This window comes from Zingiber officinale, chromosome 11B (assembly GCF_018446385.1).
Source record: "Zingiber officinale cultivar Zhangliang chromosome 11B, Zo_v1.1, whole genome shotgun sequence".
Taxonomy (NCBI): Eukaryota; Viridiplantae; Streptophyta; class Magnoliopsida; order Zingiberales; family Zingiberaceae; genus Zingiber; species Zingiber officinale.
In genome coordinates, this window is record NC_056007.1 from 6,324,094 (window position 1) to 6,340,254 (window position 16,161).

Below are 16,161 nucleotides of genomic sequence, written 5' to 3' on the forward strand. Positions count from 1 at the left end.
TCACCAGCGCCGATGCCGACTGCCACCTCTTGTCCTCCCCTTCTTCTCCTTGCGACGCCATCACCGGAGAGATCGGCCCTTTCTTCTTCCTCCTCATCGCGATGTCGGCCAGTTCTCTTCTTCTTCTCTCCCCCTTCTTGCGAGGTCGCCACTGGATAGACTCAGCGCTGCCACCCCCATTCGGCATCGCCTAGCAGGAGGTTCTCAGAGCCGCTGCCAACACAGCCGCCTCACCGCTCCCCATCCCGCCGGAAACCATGCACATCCGTCGAGGCCAACTCCGCCGGCATCTCCTTGCCTTCCCTGCCTCTCACATAGCCCATCACCTCCGGCGACAGTCGACCGCAACTGTTGGTCGACCCGTGGTCTCGACTAACCTCATAGTGTCCTTACCATTGTCGGTAGCCTCACAGCCGGATTCGATCATCTAGGGCCCTCGTCTTTAGGTCCGATGTCGATCCCGCTCTCGATCCGCATTGTCGTATGCCTTCGATGTCGATCAGACCCTTGAGCCCTCGCTGTCATTATGTTTCGACTTGATGTGTGTGATGTTTTCATGTGTTGGTCATTGTACGGACATTGTATTTCGGTCTGCGTGTCGATCTCGTGTCCTGGCCTATATGTCGATTTCGTTTCTTGGTTTATGTGTCGATTTCATGTCCTGGCCTGCGTGCCGAAGTCGTGTCCCGGCCTGCGTGTTGAAGTCGTGTCCCAGCTTGCGTGCTAATCTCGTTTCCTGGTCTGTGCTGATTTTGTATCTCGGCCTACGTGCCGCTAGTACCTCCCGACCTGAGTGCCGGTGTCTTATCCCGGGTTGCATGTCGTCTTCCAATGTCGTGTTGCGTTCAGCTCCTCACCGTCAGATCTAGCCTGATCAGAGACATCTACTCTTCCGGGTCGCGATAACTCGAGCCGCGTCCCATCCGAGGGTGCCCCCTGGGCCAGGGTACATTTTTCGTTCTCACCCCTCATTTACTCATTTATTTTATTATCATATTATTAGTCTGTTACTTATGTATTCGTTGGATTCGCCTCGAGCTTCGGGGTACCAGGGACCGGGGGACCCGATCGTTGACTGCAGGTAGCGTTGACCAGAGGACTTTTGAAGACTTGGTCAACACAAAAGTCATCTCAGCATACTCACCTCTGGGACGCCGTGACTCGGTTAACATTCCATCCACATCATCCGACGATTCGTCCGACTTAGATTTCGGACGGGATCATATACAATAGTCGTTACGGTTGTTAGTCAAAGCCACTGAAAGTAAAGATATTTTTGAAATAAATAATACAATAAGGTATTAAAAAAAAAAGGAAGAACATGATTACTTATATAATTTGAAACGCCCTTTACTTCTTTTAAAAAAAAGAATCATGAATGAGAATCTCTCCATTGTGCCCCTTTGCACTATAAAATTCATATAAATTAGGACGAAAACTCACCGAGTTTTTGGAGGGAATCAAGGGAAGGTAAAAGATCCTCCAATTTGTGAGCCGCCCTGACCCGACGGTGGATCGATTGCAATCCAAAGCAGCGAAATGACGATAGCAAGGAGGCCGGACCACAAGTAAACGATCGTCGGGGTTCTTCCTCTCCGCCCCATCAGACCCTTGGCGAAGGGGTAGAGATGCGCCAGCACCCAAAAACTGAAGAAAACTCCGCCCACCAGCTTGCTCCACTGCGGTATCGCGCTGTACATCGTCCGGCTAACTCCCACGGCGATCGCTATCAGGTTCACCATCATGATGGTCACCGGCGGTATCATCAGCGAGGTCCACTTCACCAGGTAGAGTTCGGCAAACTCCTCCTCCTCCTCGTCGCCTGCCGACTTCGATGTCAGAGTGAACGAGATCTCTATCCCGGCGACCACCTTCAGCAGCCCCTGCAGCACTGCCGCAAAATGCGCACTGGTTCCTCCGATCATCCAGAACTGCTCATTTCTCCACCATTCTTCGAGGGAGATCCCCGACCACTTGATCTCCAGAATCGCAAGCAAGCAGAGCGTGGAGGTGATCATCAAGAGGTACGTGAGGAAGGTCACGTTGAGAGTCTGGACGATGAACTGGCCTGTGAACAGGGAGAGCGCCGGCAGGAAGCAGTAGACGATGAGGAAAATGGAGGTGAATGGGTAGATCCCGACGTTGAGATACGCAATCCTTTGAAGAATCTTTATCTTCGGACTCGCGAGGAACGCGTTGTTCCTGGAGAAGAAGATCTCGACGGAGCCGGTAGCCCATCGGAGCACTTGGTGGAGCCGATCAGTCAAGTTGATCGGAGCTGTTCCACGGAACGCGTCCGGCTTGGTCACGCAGTACACAGACTTCCAACCTCTGTTGTGCATTCTGTAGCCAGTAAGAACATCCTCAGTTACAGAGCCATAGATCCATCCGACGCGCTGCCCCCATTCGGTTTTGTCTTCGTACCAGCATGAGATGACGCTGATCGCCTCAGCCACCGTCGGCGCGTCGAGAAGCTGGCGAGGAGCTGTGAGAATGCCAGGCTCGCGGCCGTACTTCACCGACGGATGATCAGCGAGAGGTCGGCCGTGGAGCTCAGCTACTGGAATGGAATCCAGTAGAAAGGATGAGTTACCGAATTTGTTAGGGAGGGTGGACATGGATATATCATCCGATGCCTTGCGTTTTGAGGGAAAGCAGCAGCTGCAGTAGTCTCCATGGCGAATTTTGGCTCGAGGAGGACTGAAGCCGTAGATAGCCATTCGCCGGAAGAGGCAGCCGGTTCCGACGTAGAAGGGGCCCTGCAGGCCGTCGAGCGCCCTCATGTTGATGTCGAAGAAGACTGTATTGTTGTTTGCGTACCGATCGGAGGGATCGATGCCCTCGAAGCGCTGAGGAAACTGCACGTAGCAGAGTCGATCGCCTCCGCGGTCCATCATGAAGCACATGCCTTCCCGGAAGGCCTGCGAGTTGTAGACGTAGTGATCGCAGTCGAGGTTGAGGATGAAAGGGCCGTTGGACATGATCGCAGAGGCTCGGACGAGGGCATTCATGGCTCCGGCCTTCTTGTTGTGGTCGTAGCCTGGGCGTTTCTCCCGTGAGAGGTAGACCAGCATGGGTAGACGAATGTCTGTGTCTGTAAAATCAAGAGGTTTACCCTCTTCTCTGTTGCCTAATAATGGCTCTTGCCCTGGAGGCTTCAACATTACCTGTGCAACAAAAATGGATTTTTAGACGGATCAAATAAATTACCGGATTAGAGAGAGAGAAAGAACCTGAATGATTCCAGCATGATCACCCCTAGTATGCTCCGGAGAGGAGTTCACCCACGTTCCCGGCCAATGTGTGCAATCAGCCATCCATGTAGCTTTAGGAATCTTAATGGGTTCAACTGGATCATCACCTCCAAGCTCTCTTTGTTGTTTCATTGCTTTGATCTCCTCGCGCGCATTGAATGCATCAGATCGCTGTCTAATTGAATCAGGCAAACCATTGATACGAACCTTGTATTCATCATACTCTCTCTTCACTCGCCTTCTGTCCTTGACAAAATCAGATCGTACCTTGTTCTTGTAAGGGTCCTTCTTCAAACTAAAGTAACTTTCTGGATTTCTAGGCTCAATGCCATGCTTACGGCAGAATGGTACCCAGAGATTGGCAAAGCTAGCAGCCTCGGCCATTGCTTCGAAAGTCAAGAGAGCACCACCATCATCAGAGACATAACAAGCTAGCTTTTCCACTGGGTAGTCGACGGCAAGGATAGAGAGTATTGTATTGGCAGTTACAAGTGGTGGTTCTTTTTCAGGATCAGCTGTGGAAACAAACACATCAATACCTGGAAGATCAGATATCCCGGTGGGATTTTTAGCTGTAGGGATTTCAAACTTTTCCTTCAACACAGCGAGGTCAGTGGCGCGTCTCACCGGGCACAACTTTGGTAACTGATCCAACAACCAGGAGAATGCAAACCAAATCTCGCAGACAACAGACATCCCCCACAGCCAAATTGCATCCTCATTTTTGTGATTGATTCTCCAAGCAAGAAACAGGCCAAGAAAAACCATGCGGATGATGATGAGGAGGCTGAAATCAAGAAACTCATCAACATTGAAAACCCGTAGGAATATATCAATGGCCACCAACATGGAGGATTTATAGAGATTCATATTTATCGTGAAGCAATTGGACTTATCTTCTAGGAGGAAATGAAATGTTCAATGAGTTCCATGAGGAGCTATAACTACTAGCTAAGGAGCACAGGAATTCTACTGATCTACTCTATAATACTATTTGAAAAAGTCTGAGCGCAAATACCACAAAATGATAAGGAAAATGGGAATCGAGATTACCGGTAAGGACTTAATATTGCTGCAGGGATCTTCAGTTTGCGAGTGAGAGGCCTCCATGGTTTGTTAGACAGTACTGATTGCTGCCCATTTCCTCCATCCCCTGTGCCTTCTTCAGGCCAAATAGCATTGCCATAGCCATAGGTTCCCTTTGTCTCGAACAGCCAGCGGTTGTGATCCCAATCGCCTGTTTGGCTCGTTGTCAACGATTTCATTATCGAAAGCCTCCTATCCCGCTTCGGCATTGCCGGAGGCGCTGGCAACAGAAGTGGTTGCCGATCCACAGAGTCATTGGCCATCTCCTCAAGGTCAGTAGGTTTATAAGGTTCTTTGCACCCTGGACAAATTCCACCACCAATCTTCACTGCATCTGTAAAGCACTCGGAGCATATTCTGAAATCGCACGCACAAGGAAGGAGATCACCTCCGCGCTCATCGCTCATGGCCTTTGAATCACATCCAGACATAGCGCAAGAAGGCCCCTTGGCACCAGCCATCTGAGGACGGTCGGCCTCAGACTCAATCGCATTGTCCATGAGACGAGCACGAGTGACGCTATTTCGCCCACCAGTAAACAATGCATTCGAAGCATAGCGCTCTCCGACCTTTGCAGAGATGGCTGGATCCAATGGTTGGTTATCAGGAATTGGCGGACTCTGTACGAGATAGTCGATGCTTTCCTTGTCAATGTCACTGCTTCCGTAATCATCGTCTTCCCCGGAGTCTCTTGCAAAGCGGCTAAATGAAGGGGGCCTACTCCCATCTCGATCAGACGATGAGTTCAAGGATCTACTGACCCTAAGAACGTTGTTGGAAGCCATCTCTTCACAGTTGTGCAGATCGAACTACAGGATTTAGAGACGAAGACCTGTAATGGCAAGGGATCGCCATTATACAGACCAAAGAAGGGGGCGGATTGATCGATAACAACTGGAAGCTTAAGAATTTAGGATCGACTGAGAAACACGAAACAATTAAACATTTGAAAGACCAAAATCATTAGAATTTCAATTGAGATCGAAAAACGAAACGAAGGAACAAAATCCACCCGGAAACTGATCGGACTCCGTCAGAAACGAAACCACTGAAAATACGATTATCGCCATTAGGATCGCCTACCTCAGAGTCCGACGTCCCTTCAGCATCCAGGAGACGAATCGATCGGGAAATTACACCGGACCCGTCAAAGAAAGCCCCCGATCGATTCTTCAGCGTTGAGCGTACACCAAATTAGAAATGTTCAGCTCGGTCTTTTCTCGCCAAAGTGCTCGTTCGCGAACTGGACGGACTATGCGCAATCAGTGAGGGAGTGCAGATCTCCGGATACTGGTGGCCGAATCGGCGATCGCCGGAGAGAGCTTCGATTGGGGTTTGGCGGTGCTTATTGGGGGAATGATGCAGAGGTGAGAAGGAGATCGTATTTAAACAGAGGGCCGCCCTTTTATGGAAAGAAATAATACAAATAAATAAATAAAAAAAAAGAAAAATATTAAGCCGCCGAAACGAAACGAGGAAGGGAACCCAATGAGCATCCGCTGTCCTTCACGAACACGTAACACCATTCCTAAGTCGTCTGAGAAAGGACAGCTGGAAACAAGCACTACATAATACTCCCTTTTTATACGCGGTGTTCGTACGCGTTGAGATGGGAAGGTGGCGGCCAGGTGGCTTTAGTTAACGCGGTTCAGACGTTGATAATTTGAGGACCAATTCGTAATTTAGATTTTCTAAAGAATGAAATCTAATTTTTAATAATTTGAAAAGTTATCAAGTTATGGATTTTTTTTTAAAAAAATTAATGCTAAAAATAGTTTTAGGAAAGCTCCCTTCAATTAAATTCCATGACCTATTAATTGCTAAAGGTCGCATAATTTCGTGGATTTCAAAAATGTATTTTTTATATTTTATTAAATGGAATGCATCAAAATTATATTTTGTTAAAATGATAACTTTTTATTGTTTCTATTTCATTCATCCTTCTTTTATTCTTCAAATTGCACTAGACTATAGTACAACCATTCAATTCCAGCTATTCTAAATATTTTTTTCTTCCAATGAAGTACACAATTACGGGACAATGAACTTTTAGATCGTCCACTATAAGTACTTCTCGATTTATTCTGATAGTAGATAAAAAAAATCCCATAAAATCAAATCCATTGTCCCAAATTCAATGTTACCACTTATCATTTTTTTTTTCAAATCATTATTTTCACTTATTTAGCCTAATCTCAACACAATCCAATTCAATATGAAATTATTATTGACATTTATTACTTTTTTTATAAAATAATATTTTATTATTAATATTTATTTGGTCTAATAGTAAAAATATATAACTTAATTTAATAGAACCTAACAATTTCCATTTTTTTAATCTCAAATTGCTTATCTAAATCTTGGATGGATTTTGTCATTTCAAATATTTTTTATATCGACAAAAAGTGGCTTTTAATGATTAATACAATGAATAAGCATGTTTTTCCTACCGAGTACTTAGATTTGCATTCATACAAAATCCATTGTAAAGCCATTCACATTGTCACATAAAATGCTTAGATATAGTTCTTTTCCTCCCTTTTCCACATGCATATCCATAGAAAGAGTCAATCTCCTAAATAGAAAAAAGCTTTCCATTAACTCCACAATCAAGAAGCCTCTAAACAAGAGGTTACTTGCAAGTTATGTGCTCGAATACTTGATAATAACTATAACATCGTTAAAAAACGATTTTTTCTTCTTCGACATCAAAAAGATACGAGCAAAGAACTTCATTCTAACTCAGCTGCATATGTAATTGTCCTAAAATAATCTCTCTCAACACAGTGGAAGAAGGTGCTTCAAATTCCCACTTGCACAAAAACTTCATTCAAACCAATGAAGATGATGACACTGAAGTGAGTGACCATTCATATAATCTCTATTGTTCAGAAAAACTCTGCATTTTAGCGGCTTAATCACAAACAAGCTAGAATCTCAAGATTCTTTAAAAAACAAACCTTCCTCCAAGCCCAGGCTACCGATAAAGAATATGTAACTCAAGCATAGAAAAAAGCTTCCTCTTTCCTAATAAAATTTTTACTTCCCTGCAATCTCAACATCCAGAAATCTAAGATACATTGATGATTAGACATGTTTTATCCACTGAGTTAAAGCTTGTGCTTTAGATACTACTTTTCGAAGCCATCTGATTCTGCAAATTGTGCATTTCTTTGGTTCAGTGGGAAACAATTTCCTCTCCGGTTTATTCTTCAGTATGAACGAAGCCATAGTCAAGCCTGATGAACATATAATGCTCAAACTCAATGCTGTTAAGATATTCTTTGAACTGATCCTGAAGAATTCAATGGATAAATGGTTAAGAGGATGTTTTGAGATTAATTTTCAATCTGCCAAGTACCTGGGATATAGCTGTTGCAACCAAGCACAATGCAAGATATCAACATTAGCAGTAAGCTTTTGGCTTAAAGAGTTTATCTATCAATGCTTGGACTACTATAACAGAGAATCAAATGAACATCTGTTAGTTCAAGATTTCACAATTTTCGGTCAGGTCCATGGTAGCATATTTTAGTTGAAGTATGGAACCCACATTATCAAGCATTTCTTTATTCCAGGCATATCTCTGTGGCCTTTGTTTTATTCTGGTCAAAGTGCATGGCAATCACAATGGATGGAATGCAACTGCCCTGGTACTGTATGTTGAGTCACTGCTTAAAATCTATCTTCTTTGAAACGTACAAGCTGTGGGACTAGTTCTACGTCTCTGCGTTTAGAAACAACATTATCAAGCATCAAGTAGATCCTCTTGATCTCTGGGTTCGACCTGTCCCCAATCTTAAGGTTGTAGACGAGCTCATTTAGATCTACTAATCTATGACCAGGTATTAATTTTATATTTCTGTCCTTCATCATTTCTTTCACCTGACAAGCATCTTCCCATTTTCCCGCTGCTACATAGATATTTCGTAATAAAGCATAGCGGGAACCATTTAAAGGTTCAAGCTCAATCAATCGCTTTGCAATTATCTCAGCCATTTCTAATTCTCCATGGAATCGGCACAGTCCAAGCAAAGCTCCTATTGCAATTGATTCTTCATCGTCAGGAATCGCCCTTAATATTTCTTCTGTTTCATCGACAAGGCTAAGCTTTCCATAGAGATTTGCCATGCACCAATAATGAGCAAATGTAGGTCTAAGATTATACGTGGTGGTCATTAGCTCAAAGTACTCCTTCCCCTTTGTCAGTAGACCTTCACGAGCACAAGCACACAAAACTCCAATAAAGGTAACTTCGTCTGGCGATATTGTCATTGTTTCCGCATGGGCATCATTATGAGTTTCTTCATCATGCATATCACAACCTATACACAATGAAAAGCAATTTACCAACCAAAACCAAATCAAATTGCAATATGCAATGAGTTTATTTGAAAGAATTATTTCAATAATCTTAGTTAACAAACAATTGGCCAACTGGTTAAAAATTCGGTAAGCAGTATCATAGAATAGAATATCTCACCTTTTCTGACCATCTTATCAAACAATGCAATGCCATCTAGAGGATCTCCGTGAACGCAGTGTCCAACAATCATCGCATTCCAGCACACCAAATTTCGACTTGGCATTTTTTCAAACACTCTCCTTGCAACCTCTACTTTCCCACACCTACAATACATATCGACCAATGCTGTCCCAACTATTACATTATCATCCACAAAATTCCTGGTGAAATATGCATGAACCGATTTGCCTCCATTGATATTGCCCAGCCTCCCACATGCTGTGACCACATTGACCATCGTTTTGTCGTTCCCCTTCATCCCCTTCTTGCCCATGTCTATGAAAAGTTCCAATCCTTTTTCAGGGCTCCGTCCTTTAAGGTAGCCACCGATCATGACATTCCAAGATACTTCATTTCTCTCCGGCATTTGATCAAACAGCTGCCTTGCAGACTCCAAATCGCCGGAGGTGGCGTAGCCATTGATCATGGAATTCCATGATGAGGTATCCCGGACTGCCATTTCGTCGAACAACATGCGAGCGCAGCTCACTAAACCGCAGATCGAGTACATGTGCACGAGAGAGTTACGAACGTGGAGGACGGCATCGAGGCCGCGCCTGACGGTCTGGCCGTGACAAGTCTCGCCGGCGTTGAGACACGACGCGCGGGAGCAGGAGGAGAGGAGGATGGAGAAGGTGAAGGTGTTGGGGAGGAATCCGGAGCGGAGGTTGGCGGAGAAGAAGGGGAGGGAGAGGAGGGAATGGGAGGAGATTGAAAGGGCCTTTAGGACGGTGTTGGCACAGAAGGCGTCTGGGCCGGGGAGAGCGCGGAAGAGGAGGAGGGTGTAGGAGAGCGGAGCGGAGGCGGAGGAGGTAGCAGCCTTGAGGAGGCGGTTGGCGGCGAAGGTGTCGCGGATGAGACCGGAGACGAGGAGGTGGGCGTGGGCCTGGAGGAGGGAGCGGAAGGAGCGGCAGAAGAAGAGCGGGCGGAGGGAAGGGTGGTAGAGGGAGAGGCGCCATGGGGAGGAGCAAGGCGGCGGAGGGGAGAAGGGGTTAGGGTTAGGGCAGAGGACGTCGGCGGCAGTGAGGGATTCCGGTTGCGGGCCATTCATGGTGTGGTAGCTTCGGCTCGCTCGTCGCCGGACCGACCGGCTCTTAGGGTTTCGACTGGACCGGTTTTTAGAGTTCGTTGGGAGATATCGGTGGTGACAGGAAACATATAGCGGCCAGCGGGGTTTTGTTTTTCCGTTTTTTTGGAGGTGATAAAAGAAACGAATACCGTTTTGTTAATATTAATGCACAACAAAATATAACATTTAATTTTAATTAAAAAAAGGTAAAAAACAAACCAGCTTTAATTAAAAAAAGTGAAAAATAATTTTAATATTAATTTTTTCCCAATAAGTGTTTTTTTTAAAGAGGGTCTCACCCATCGACTTTCTAAAATGATAGATCTATTCTCAAATATAATATTTAATATTATTATCTTTTATTATAGGTATTAAATCTTAAATCGTTCAAGCTGTTGTATGAATAAGATAAGTTCACGTCTTAGCAACTATAGATTTTTTAATATCTTAATTAATGTTATAATTTTATAGCTACTAGTAATTATTATAACTATCGTGATAACTATACAATAGTATTTCTGACCTCCACTTTCATATCATTCTTTAAATATTTTATTATTTAAATATATCAATTTTCACAATAAAATACTCCACCCGTCAAATATTTATGGGTTTCACCTATCAAATATTCACTCTTAAATATCCTCAATTCCACAATTAAATATTTCACCAATCAAATATTTATTGAGCTCACAACCATTTAATTAACTTACATTAATTTTTAAGAAAATACAATAAAGACATATAAATTTAAGTTTATACGAATACAAATATTTTAAACATTTAAAATTGAAAGACAGATATACAACCCATATTAAATTAATAAAATATATAACGATAAACTACAATTAATAAAATAAACATACAACGAATAAAATAAATCATAAAAATTAAATATGACACTTATCATTTTGTTAAGTCCCACCAGATTTAATTAAATTACAAAAATCTAAAAATAATGACACCCAATCACCCATCATTTTGGTGGGTCCTACAAGAAGGAAATCACTAATACAAATTTATGACCCGTTATTTCTAATCATCCTTCAAATATCCTCACAATAAAGGATATTTAAGAGGGGAAAATATATGAAGAAATATTTCCTCTAAATATCTTCATTGGAGATGCTCTACCATGAATATTGTTAAACAAAACAAGTATATCACTGGTATAATTACGGTAACAGCTACAAACTGTGTTAATGTGTTATTTTACAAATAACTGATGGCTGGTACAATTCAAATTAACCTAACATTCCATTATTAGCAACCCTCCCAACCGTCCGCTGTTGCTAAATGCCAATAAAAGACACTGGCGAGTCAAACACGGCCAACCCCGCGGTCGACTCGGTCCACCGCCCTCCCTTGTAATTTCTTCCCTGAATTGTATAAATATTTGATCGAGAAAGAAGAAATTTTGTAAAAATAAATTAATAGATATGGGACGGCGAGGAGACATCGTCGTCCTGGCGTTCGCCGTCGCTGTGGCGGCGACGGTTGCGGCGGGTTTCAACGTGACGACGATGCCGTTTGACGAAGGGTATGCGCCGCTGTTCGGCGACGAGGTTGGGAATCTCGTGAGGTCCGGCAACGGACGGACGGTCAGCCTCCTCCTCGATCGCCTCTCCGGTGAGCAGGCATATATATATATATATAAAATTAAAATTATTTAATAAAATTGATCATTTTATTCAGTTAATTTGTTTTTTTAATGAATGAATTGATTGATAGGAGCTGGATTTATATCGTCGGAGATGTATCAGTACGGATTCTTCAGCGCCTCGATCAAGCTGCCGGCGGACTACACGGCGGGGATTGTGGTGGCCTTTTACGTGAGTGATGATCATTTTTTCACTTGGCCCCCTACATTTTATTGAAATTGTCAGTTCACCTCTCGTGATGCTAATATAAGAGTGTTAAAAATGAATCCAATCCGACCATTCAATCTGAGACAATTTGAAAAAAATCATGTTCAGATTGGAGATTTTCAGATTTTGGTTGGAGGATTTTTGGGTCGGGTTGACGTAGGTTGACTCGAATTTAAATTTTAGTGGGGTTGTTAAGATTAAATCAAATTTTATTTTAAAAATTAAGATATTTCTCATTATATTATTATCAATATCAATATTAATGTTAGTATGATAATGATGAAATATTGAGATAAAAGTTAAAATTATAAGAAAAATAATAAAAAAATATTTTTAATCAAGTTATTTGGATTATTTGAGTCAGGTTCAAGTTGGTTGGGTGTGAGTTTAGGTTTAAAGGTTTCAGATTGTATTTAGGTTTGAGTTGATATTTTTTATTAATATATTTGATTAATTTGAATATATACTCTTATGTATATCAATATCAGTATCATTATAATAATGATAAAATATTGAGATAAAATGAAGAATTATAAGGAAAATAATAAAATGGAGAATTATTTGAGGTCAAGTTCAGCTGGTTGGATTAGTTTAAATGTTTCTGATTGTATTTAGGTTCAGATTAAATTTTTTTATAATTTTTTTTCTAACAATTCTATGCATCCAAATGGGCACCCAATATAATAGATATCATTATTAAAAATTATTTCACATTGAGTTTTCTAATTAAATAACATATTTTAAACAATTTTATTTTCTTAGACATCGAATGGAGACGTATTTGTGAAGAACCACGATGAGTTGGACTTTGAGTTCTTGGGCAACATTCAAGGGAAGGAGTGGCGCGTACAAACCAATGTGTACGGCAACGGTAGCACCGATCGTGGCCGTGAGGAGCGATACTACCTCCCTTTCGATCCCACCGCTGATTTTCACAACTATTCCATCCTTTGGACCGCCCAAAATACAATGTAAGATTCTTATCTCTCAATATTTTAAACAATTTATTTTATTTGATAGAAAAATTTAAACAACATCTTTTATTATTCATATCATTAAAAAATTTATCTAAATAATTAGGAAAAAACAAATTAAAAAAAAAAGCATCTCACCCCAATCCCACCTATGAACTCTCTACCGTCAGTAACTATCCTTATTTTTTTAATATTATTATAGGTTTACATTTATAATTATTACAATATGAACATTTTAATTTTAATCAATATTAAAAGAATTATATTGTAACAGTTTTTAATTATATTGTAGTAGCACTTCATCCTGAACAGAATGGATTCAAGAGTTCAAATATGAAACAACGATTTTTATATGAAATAAAGGAGGATATCCTTTATTTCCATCAATGGAATCTTATAACATTAGAGATTTTATTGCCGACAAAAAAGATGATTGTCGATACCATCCCCATTAGAGCTGCCCTTTCTCTGATAACACTATCAAATATTATATTATAGGTGTACTTAGACTCTTATTAATACTAGTCATCGTGCACACGCATTACGTGTGTAATTATATTAATTAAAGCATTTTAGCATTAATATGCTAAAAGAGTCATTAGGGTAAAATACCTGACTTTTGAAAATCTGAATTATTTGGGTCTTTGAAAATCCGAATTATTTGAATTTTCGAGTGTTACCTTTACGTTCAAAATCAAGAATTAATTATTGAGGTAAGACTAGAGAATCCCAACAACAAACTACTGTAACGAATTTCCCTATGAAAAAAATAATTTAATTTAATATTATACTTATCTTAGTAAAAAAAAATTAAGAAAAATATATTTTTAATATTGTCGACCTAAAATATTTATAGAAACTTCTTTGATCATAGTGTTGTCAATTCTAAGATGTGAGACTAAAGAGAATTATATTTTTTTTATATAAAACAACCAGAGAAAATTAATGATGAGAAAAATTCATAATAATACGTCGCAGCTCAGTCTCGAACTCTAGATCACTGATTGTTTCACTTGTGGAATTATTTTTAGTGTGAATAAAAAAAGGATATTAACGTAAATTAATTTTAGGCTTCACCAAAGTTAGTTAGTAAAGGGGGAATTTTTTTAATAAAATAGTAAGATTATTATAATAACTACAGTTCATATAACATAAGGAAAAAATAAAAATAATAAATGGAATAATAAAAAATAAATATTATATTAGGAGAGAGAAAAAATTAATATTATTATAATAACTACAGTTCATATTACATAGGGAAAAAAAATAAAGATAATGAATAGAGTAATAAAAAATAAATATTATATTAGGAGATAGAAAAAATAATAAAAAATATAAAAATAATAAAAACTTTAGGACAATGTATAATGACAAATGATTATATAAATTTAATAAAATATATTAGGTAACATATCAGGGATACTCTACTAATAAAAGGACCCTTTGAGTCTTATCTAAATTTCTTATCCATAATTTCATATTTAAAATATTTTGAATATCAAAATACCAGTAAATATCATTTTATTTTTTTTAAAAAATTTGTTAAAAATCAAAAGGCGACTTTATTTAGGCTTATTCTAGCATTAATTATAATACTATTTTTTTATGAATGTGTTATTGAATTTTGATGGATGAATTAGAGACTTTATATCCTATTTAATAAATCGCTATTAAAAATTAATTTGATTCATTTGAAGTTTCTACATCGATGACGTCCCAATCCGCGAGGTGCGGCGGTCCGCCGCGATGCGCGGCGACTACCCGTCGAAACCCATGTCGCTGTACGCCACCATCTGGGACGCCTCCAGCTGGGCCACCTCCGGCGGCCGCTACAAGGTCAACTACAAGTACGCCCCCTTCGTCTCCCAGTTCTCTGACCTCGCCCTCCTCGGCTGCCGCGTCGGACCCCTTCAGCAATCCGTCTCCCCCGGATGCGCCGCCGCCGACGCCCAGCTCGCCGCCACTGGCCTCGCCGATCTCACCTCCGACCAGCGTCGGGCAATGCGCACCTTCCGCGAGCGCTACATGACCTACTCCGTCTGTCACGACCGCATCCGATACCCGGAGCCGTTCCCCGAGTGCGACGCCAGCGAGTCCGAGAAGAGGCGGTTCAACGAGTCCGGCCATTTGAGGTTCCGCCGATACCGCCGCCGCAATCCGCGACGCGCTAGGGTTTCGGCGAGGGCTGACTCGAGGAGGCAGCGGCTTGCGGCATCATCTTAACTTGAAGTAAGTTGTGAATAGATTGATGATATCATGCTTAATTTGGTGGCGTAATTTTATACAAATTCCTGGATTGCTTTGCAAATATCTATAATTAATGGAAACTATTTGTACTTGCAATATGTGATTCTTAATCATTATAATCATGCATTTGTTCTTGGATTGATCTTAATTATAAGTGATTAGTTATTATGCTATGTTCATGTTTTTTTTATACCATTTGGAGTATACTTTGGAATGTGATTTTTGTGGAAGGGTCCTTCTACAGCCATGGAATCCTTTAATTACGACTGAGATTGATTTGAGCTAGATTGTAGAGAGGCCTTCCATAGAAATCATATCACTTATAAAACCAGAGTTTGAGTCTTGATGCTTCAATGTCTTCAAGTTCATTGCTAACCTACTCAAAGTACAAGTCACATAGAAGCACAAACGCACGAAGTATATATAGACAAAAGCTTATTCTTGAATTATCATCAGTTTTGAAGATTTTCAAACAGATTTATACATTTTAATATTTATGAAACCTTACCAGAAATTCTCATGGAATTTGCTATCCCTATTAAAACTTTTTGAAAAACTCTAAAGTCATAGTTATTTAAGGCGTGAGGTACCTAAAAGTGCATAAGTGCTGTGGGGCTTGAGACGCAATGCACAAGGTGAGGTGCATGTCTTACCAAAGTAAGACGCTTCGGATATAAAATTTTATAATTCAAATATATATAGGGAATTTCTACCAAAATATTTCACTAACAAAACTATAGTGGATACAATATTAAACAATAATATGAATATAAAATTTACTAGTAAATAAATATGTTATATACATATTTCAAATTAAGACAATATTTCAAATATCTAAATCATCAAAATCTTCATTAGCTTTCTCAATCATATCATTATCATCATCATCATCATCATCAGATGTTTTAGATTTGTATAGCTCAATCTTCATCGATTTCGTAAGACCAAGTGCCTTAAGCACGCTTGGTGCCTCTCACAAAGAGCATGCTTAAGCGACGAGGCGCAAGAGGTTCGCCTGGCTGTGCCTTGTGCCTAGGCACAGTGAGGTGAGCCCTTTTAATAACTATGCTCTAAACAAAAAATTTACAGTTTGGGAAATGTATGTAAATATGTAAAGAATAAGGGATTTCTTATG

The 16,161-nt window shown here is 40.6% G+C and overlaps 3 protein-coding genes across 4 annotated transcripts; 1 reads left to right on the plus strand and 2 right to left on the minus strand.

Annotated features, from left to right (window-relative positions):
- Positions 1–1,243: 1,243 nt before the first annotated feature.
- On the minus strand, positions 1,244–5,699 carry LOC122034923 (cellulose synthase-like protein D2). Its single transcript, XM_042594278.1, has 4 exons — positions 5,424–5,699; positions 4,308–5,172; positions 3,234–4,041; positions 1,244–3,167 (listed from the first exon to the last, which is right to left on the minus strand). The coding sequence occupies exons 2-4, from the start codon at positions 5,123–5,125 to the stop codon at positions 1,461–1,463; spliced, it is 3,333 nt and encodes a 1,110-aa protein (XP_042450212.1). The 5' UTR covers positions 5,126–5,172; positions 5,424–5,699; the 3' UTR covers positions 1,244–1,460.
- Positions 5,700–7,188: 1,489 nt separating this feature from the next.
- LOC122034715 (pentatricopeptide repeat-containing protein At3g51320-like) lies at positions 7,189–10,025 on the minus strand. 2 transcript variants are annotated; one of them, XR_006126768.1, is made up of 3 exons: positions 8,827–10,025; positions 7,705–8,668; positions 7,189–7,638 (listed from the first exon to the last, which is right to left on the minus strand). XR_006126768.1 is itself a non-coding variant. In XM_042594050.1 (2 exons), the coding sequence occupies exons 1-2, from the start codon at positions 9,917–9,919 to the stop codon at positions 8,019–8,021; spliced, it is 1,743 nt and encodes a 580-aa protein (XP_042449984.1). In that variant the 5' UTR covers positions 9,920–10,025; the 3' UTR covers positions 7,189–8,018. The 2 variants fall into 2 exon arrangements, 1 of the variants encoding a protein (XP_042449984.1); XM_042594050.1 differs by having other exon boundaries at positions 7,189–8,668.
- A 1,351-nt stretch (positions 10,026–11,376) lies between these two features.
- On the plus strand, positions 11,377–15,068 carry LOC122033737 (probable xyloglucan endotransglucosylase/hydrolase protein 30). The gene is made up of 4 exons (XM_042592901.1): positions 11,377–11,566; positions 11,669–11,769; positions 12,568–12,776; positions 14,477–15,068. Exons 1-4 carry the CDS (start codon positions 11,377–11,379, stop codon positions 15,000–15,002), a joined length of 1,026 nt encoding a protein of 341 aa, XP_042448835.1. The 3' UTR covers positions 15,003–15,068.
- The last annotated feature ends 1,093 nt before the right edge of the window (positions 15,069–16,161 follow it).

Excerpts from the sequence above, each read along its gene's own strand:
- LOC122034923 (XM_042594278.1), bottom strand. The coding sequence starts at position 5,125 with ATGGCTTCCAACAACGTTCTTAGGGTCAGTAGATCCTTGAACTCATCG. Across the intron at positions 4,042-4,307 it reads GCAATATTAAGTCCTTACCG|CCTCCTCATCATCATCCGCA; the intron begins GTAATCTCGATT and ends TCTTGATTTCAG. Across the intron at positions 3,168-3,233 it reads ATCATGCTGGAATCATTCAG|GTAATGTTGAAGCCTCCAGG; the intron begins GTTCTTTCTCTC and ends TTTGTTGCACAG.
- LOC122034715 (XM_042594050.1), bottom strand. The coding sequence starts at position 9,919 with ATGAATGGCCCGCAACCGGAATCCCTCACTGCCGCCGACGTCCTCTGC. Across the intron at positions 8,669-8,826 it reads TGATAAGATGGTCAGAAAAG|GTTGTGATATGCATGATGAA; the intron begins GTGAGATATTCT and ends CATTGTGTATAG.
- LOC122033737 (XM_042592901.1), top strand. The coding sequence starts at position 11,377 with ATGGGACGGCGAGGAGACATCGTCGTCCTGGCGTTCGCCGTCGCTGTG. Across the intron at positions 11,567-11,668 it reads CCTCCTCGATCGCCTCTCCG|GAGCTGGATTTATATCGTCG; the intron begins GTGAGCAGGCAT and ends ATTGATTGATAG. Across the intron at positions 11,770-12,567 it reads GGATTGTGGTGGCCTTTTAC|ACATCGAATGGAGACGTATT; the intron begins GTGAGTGATGAT and ends TTATTTTCTTAG.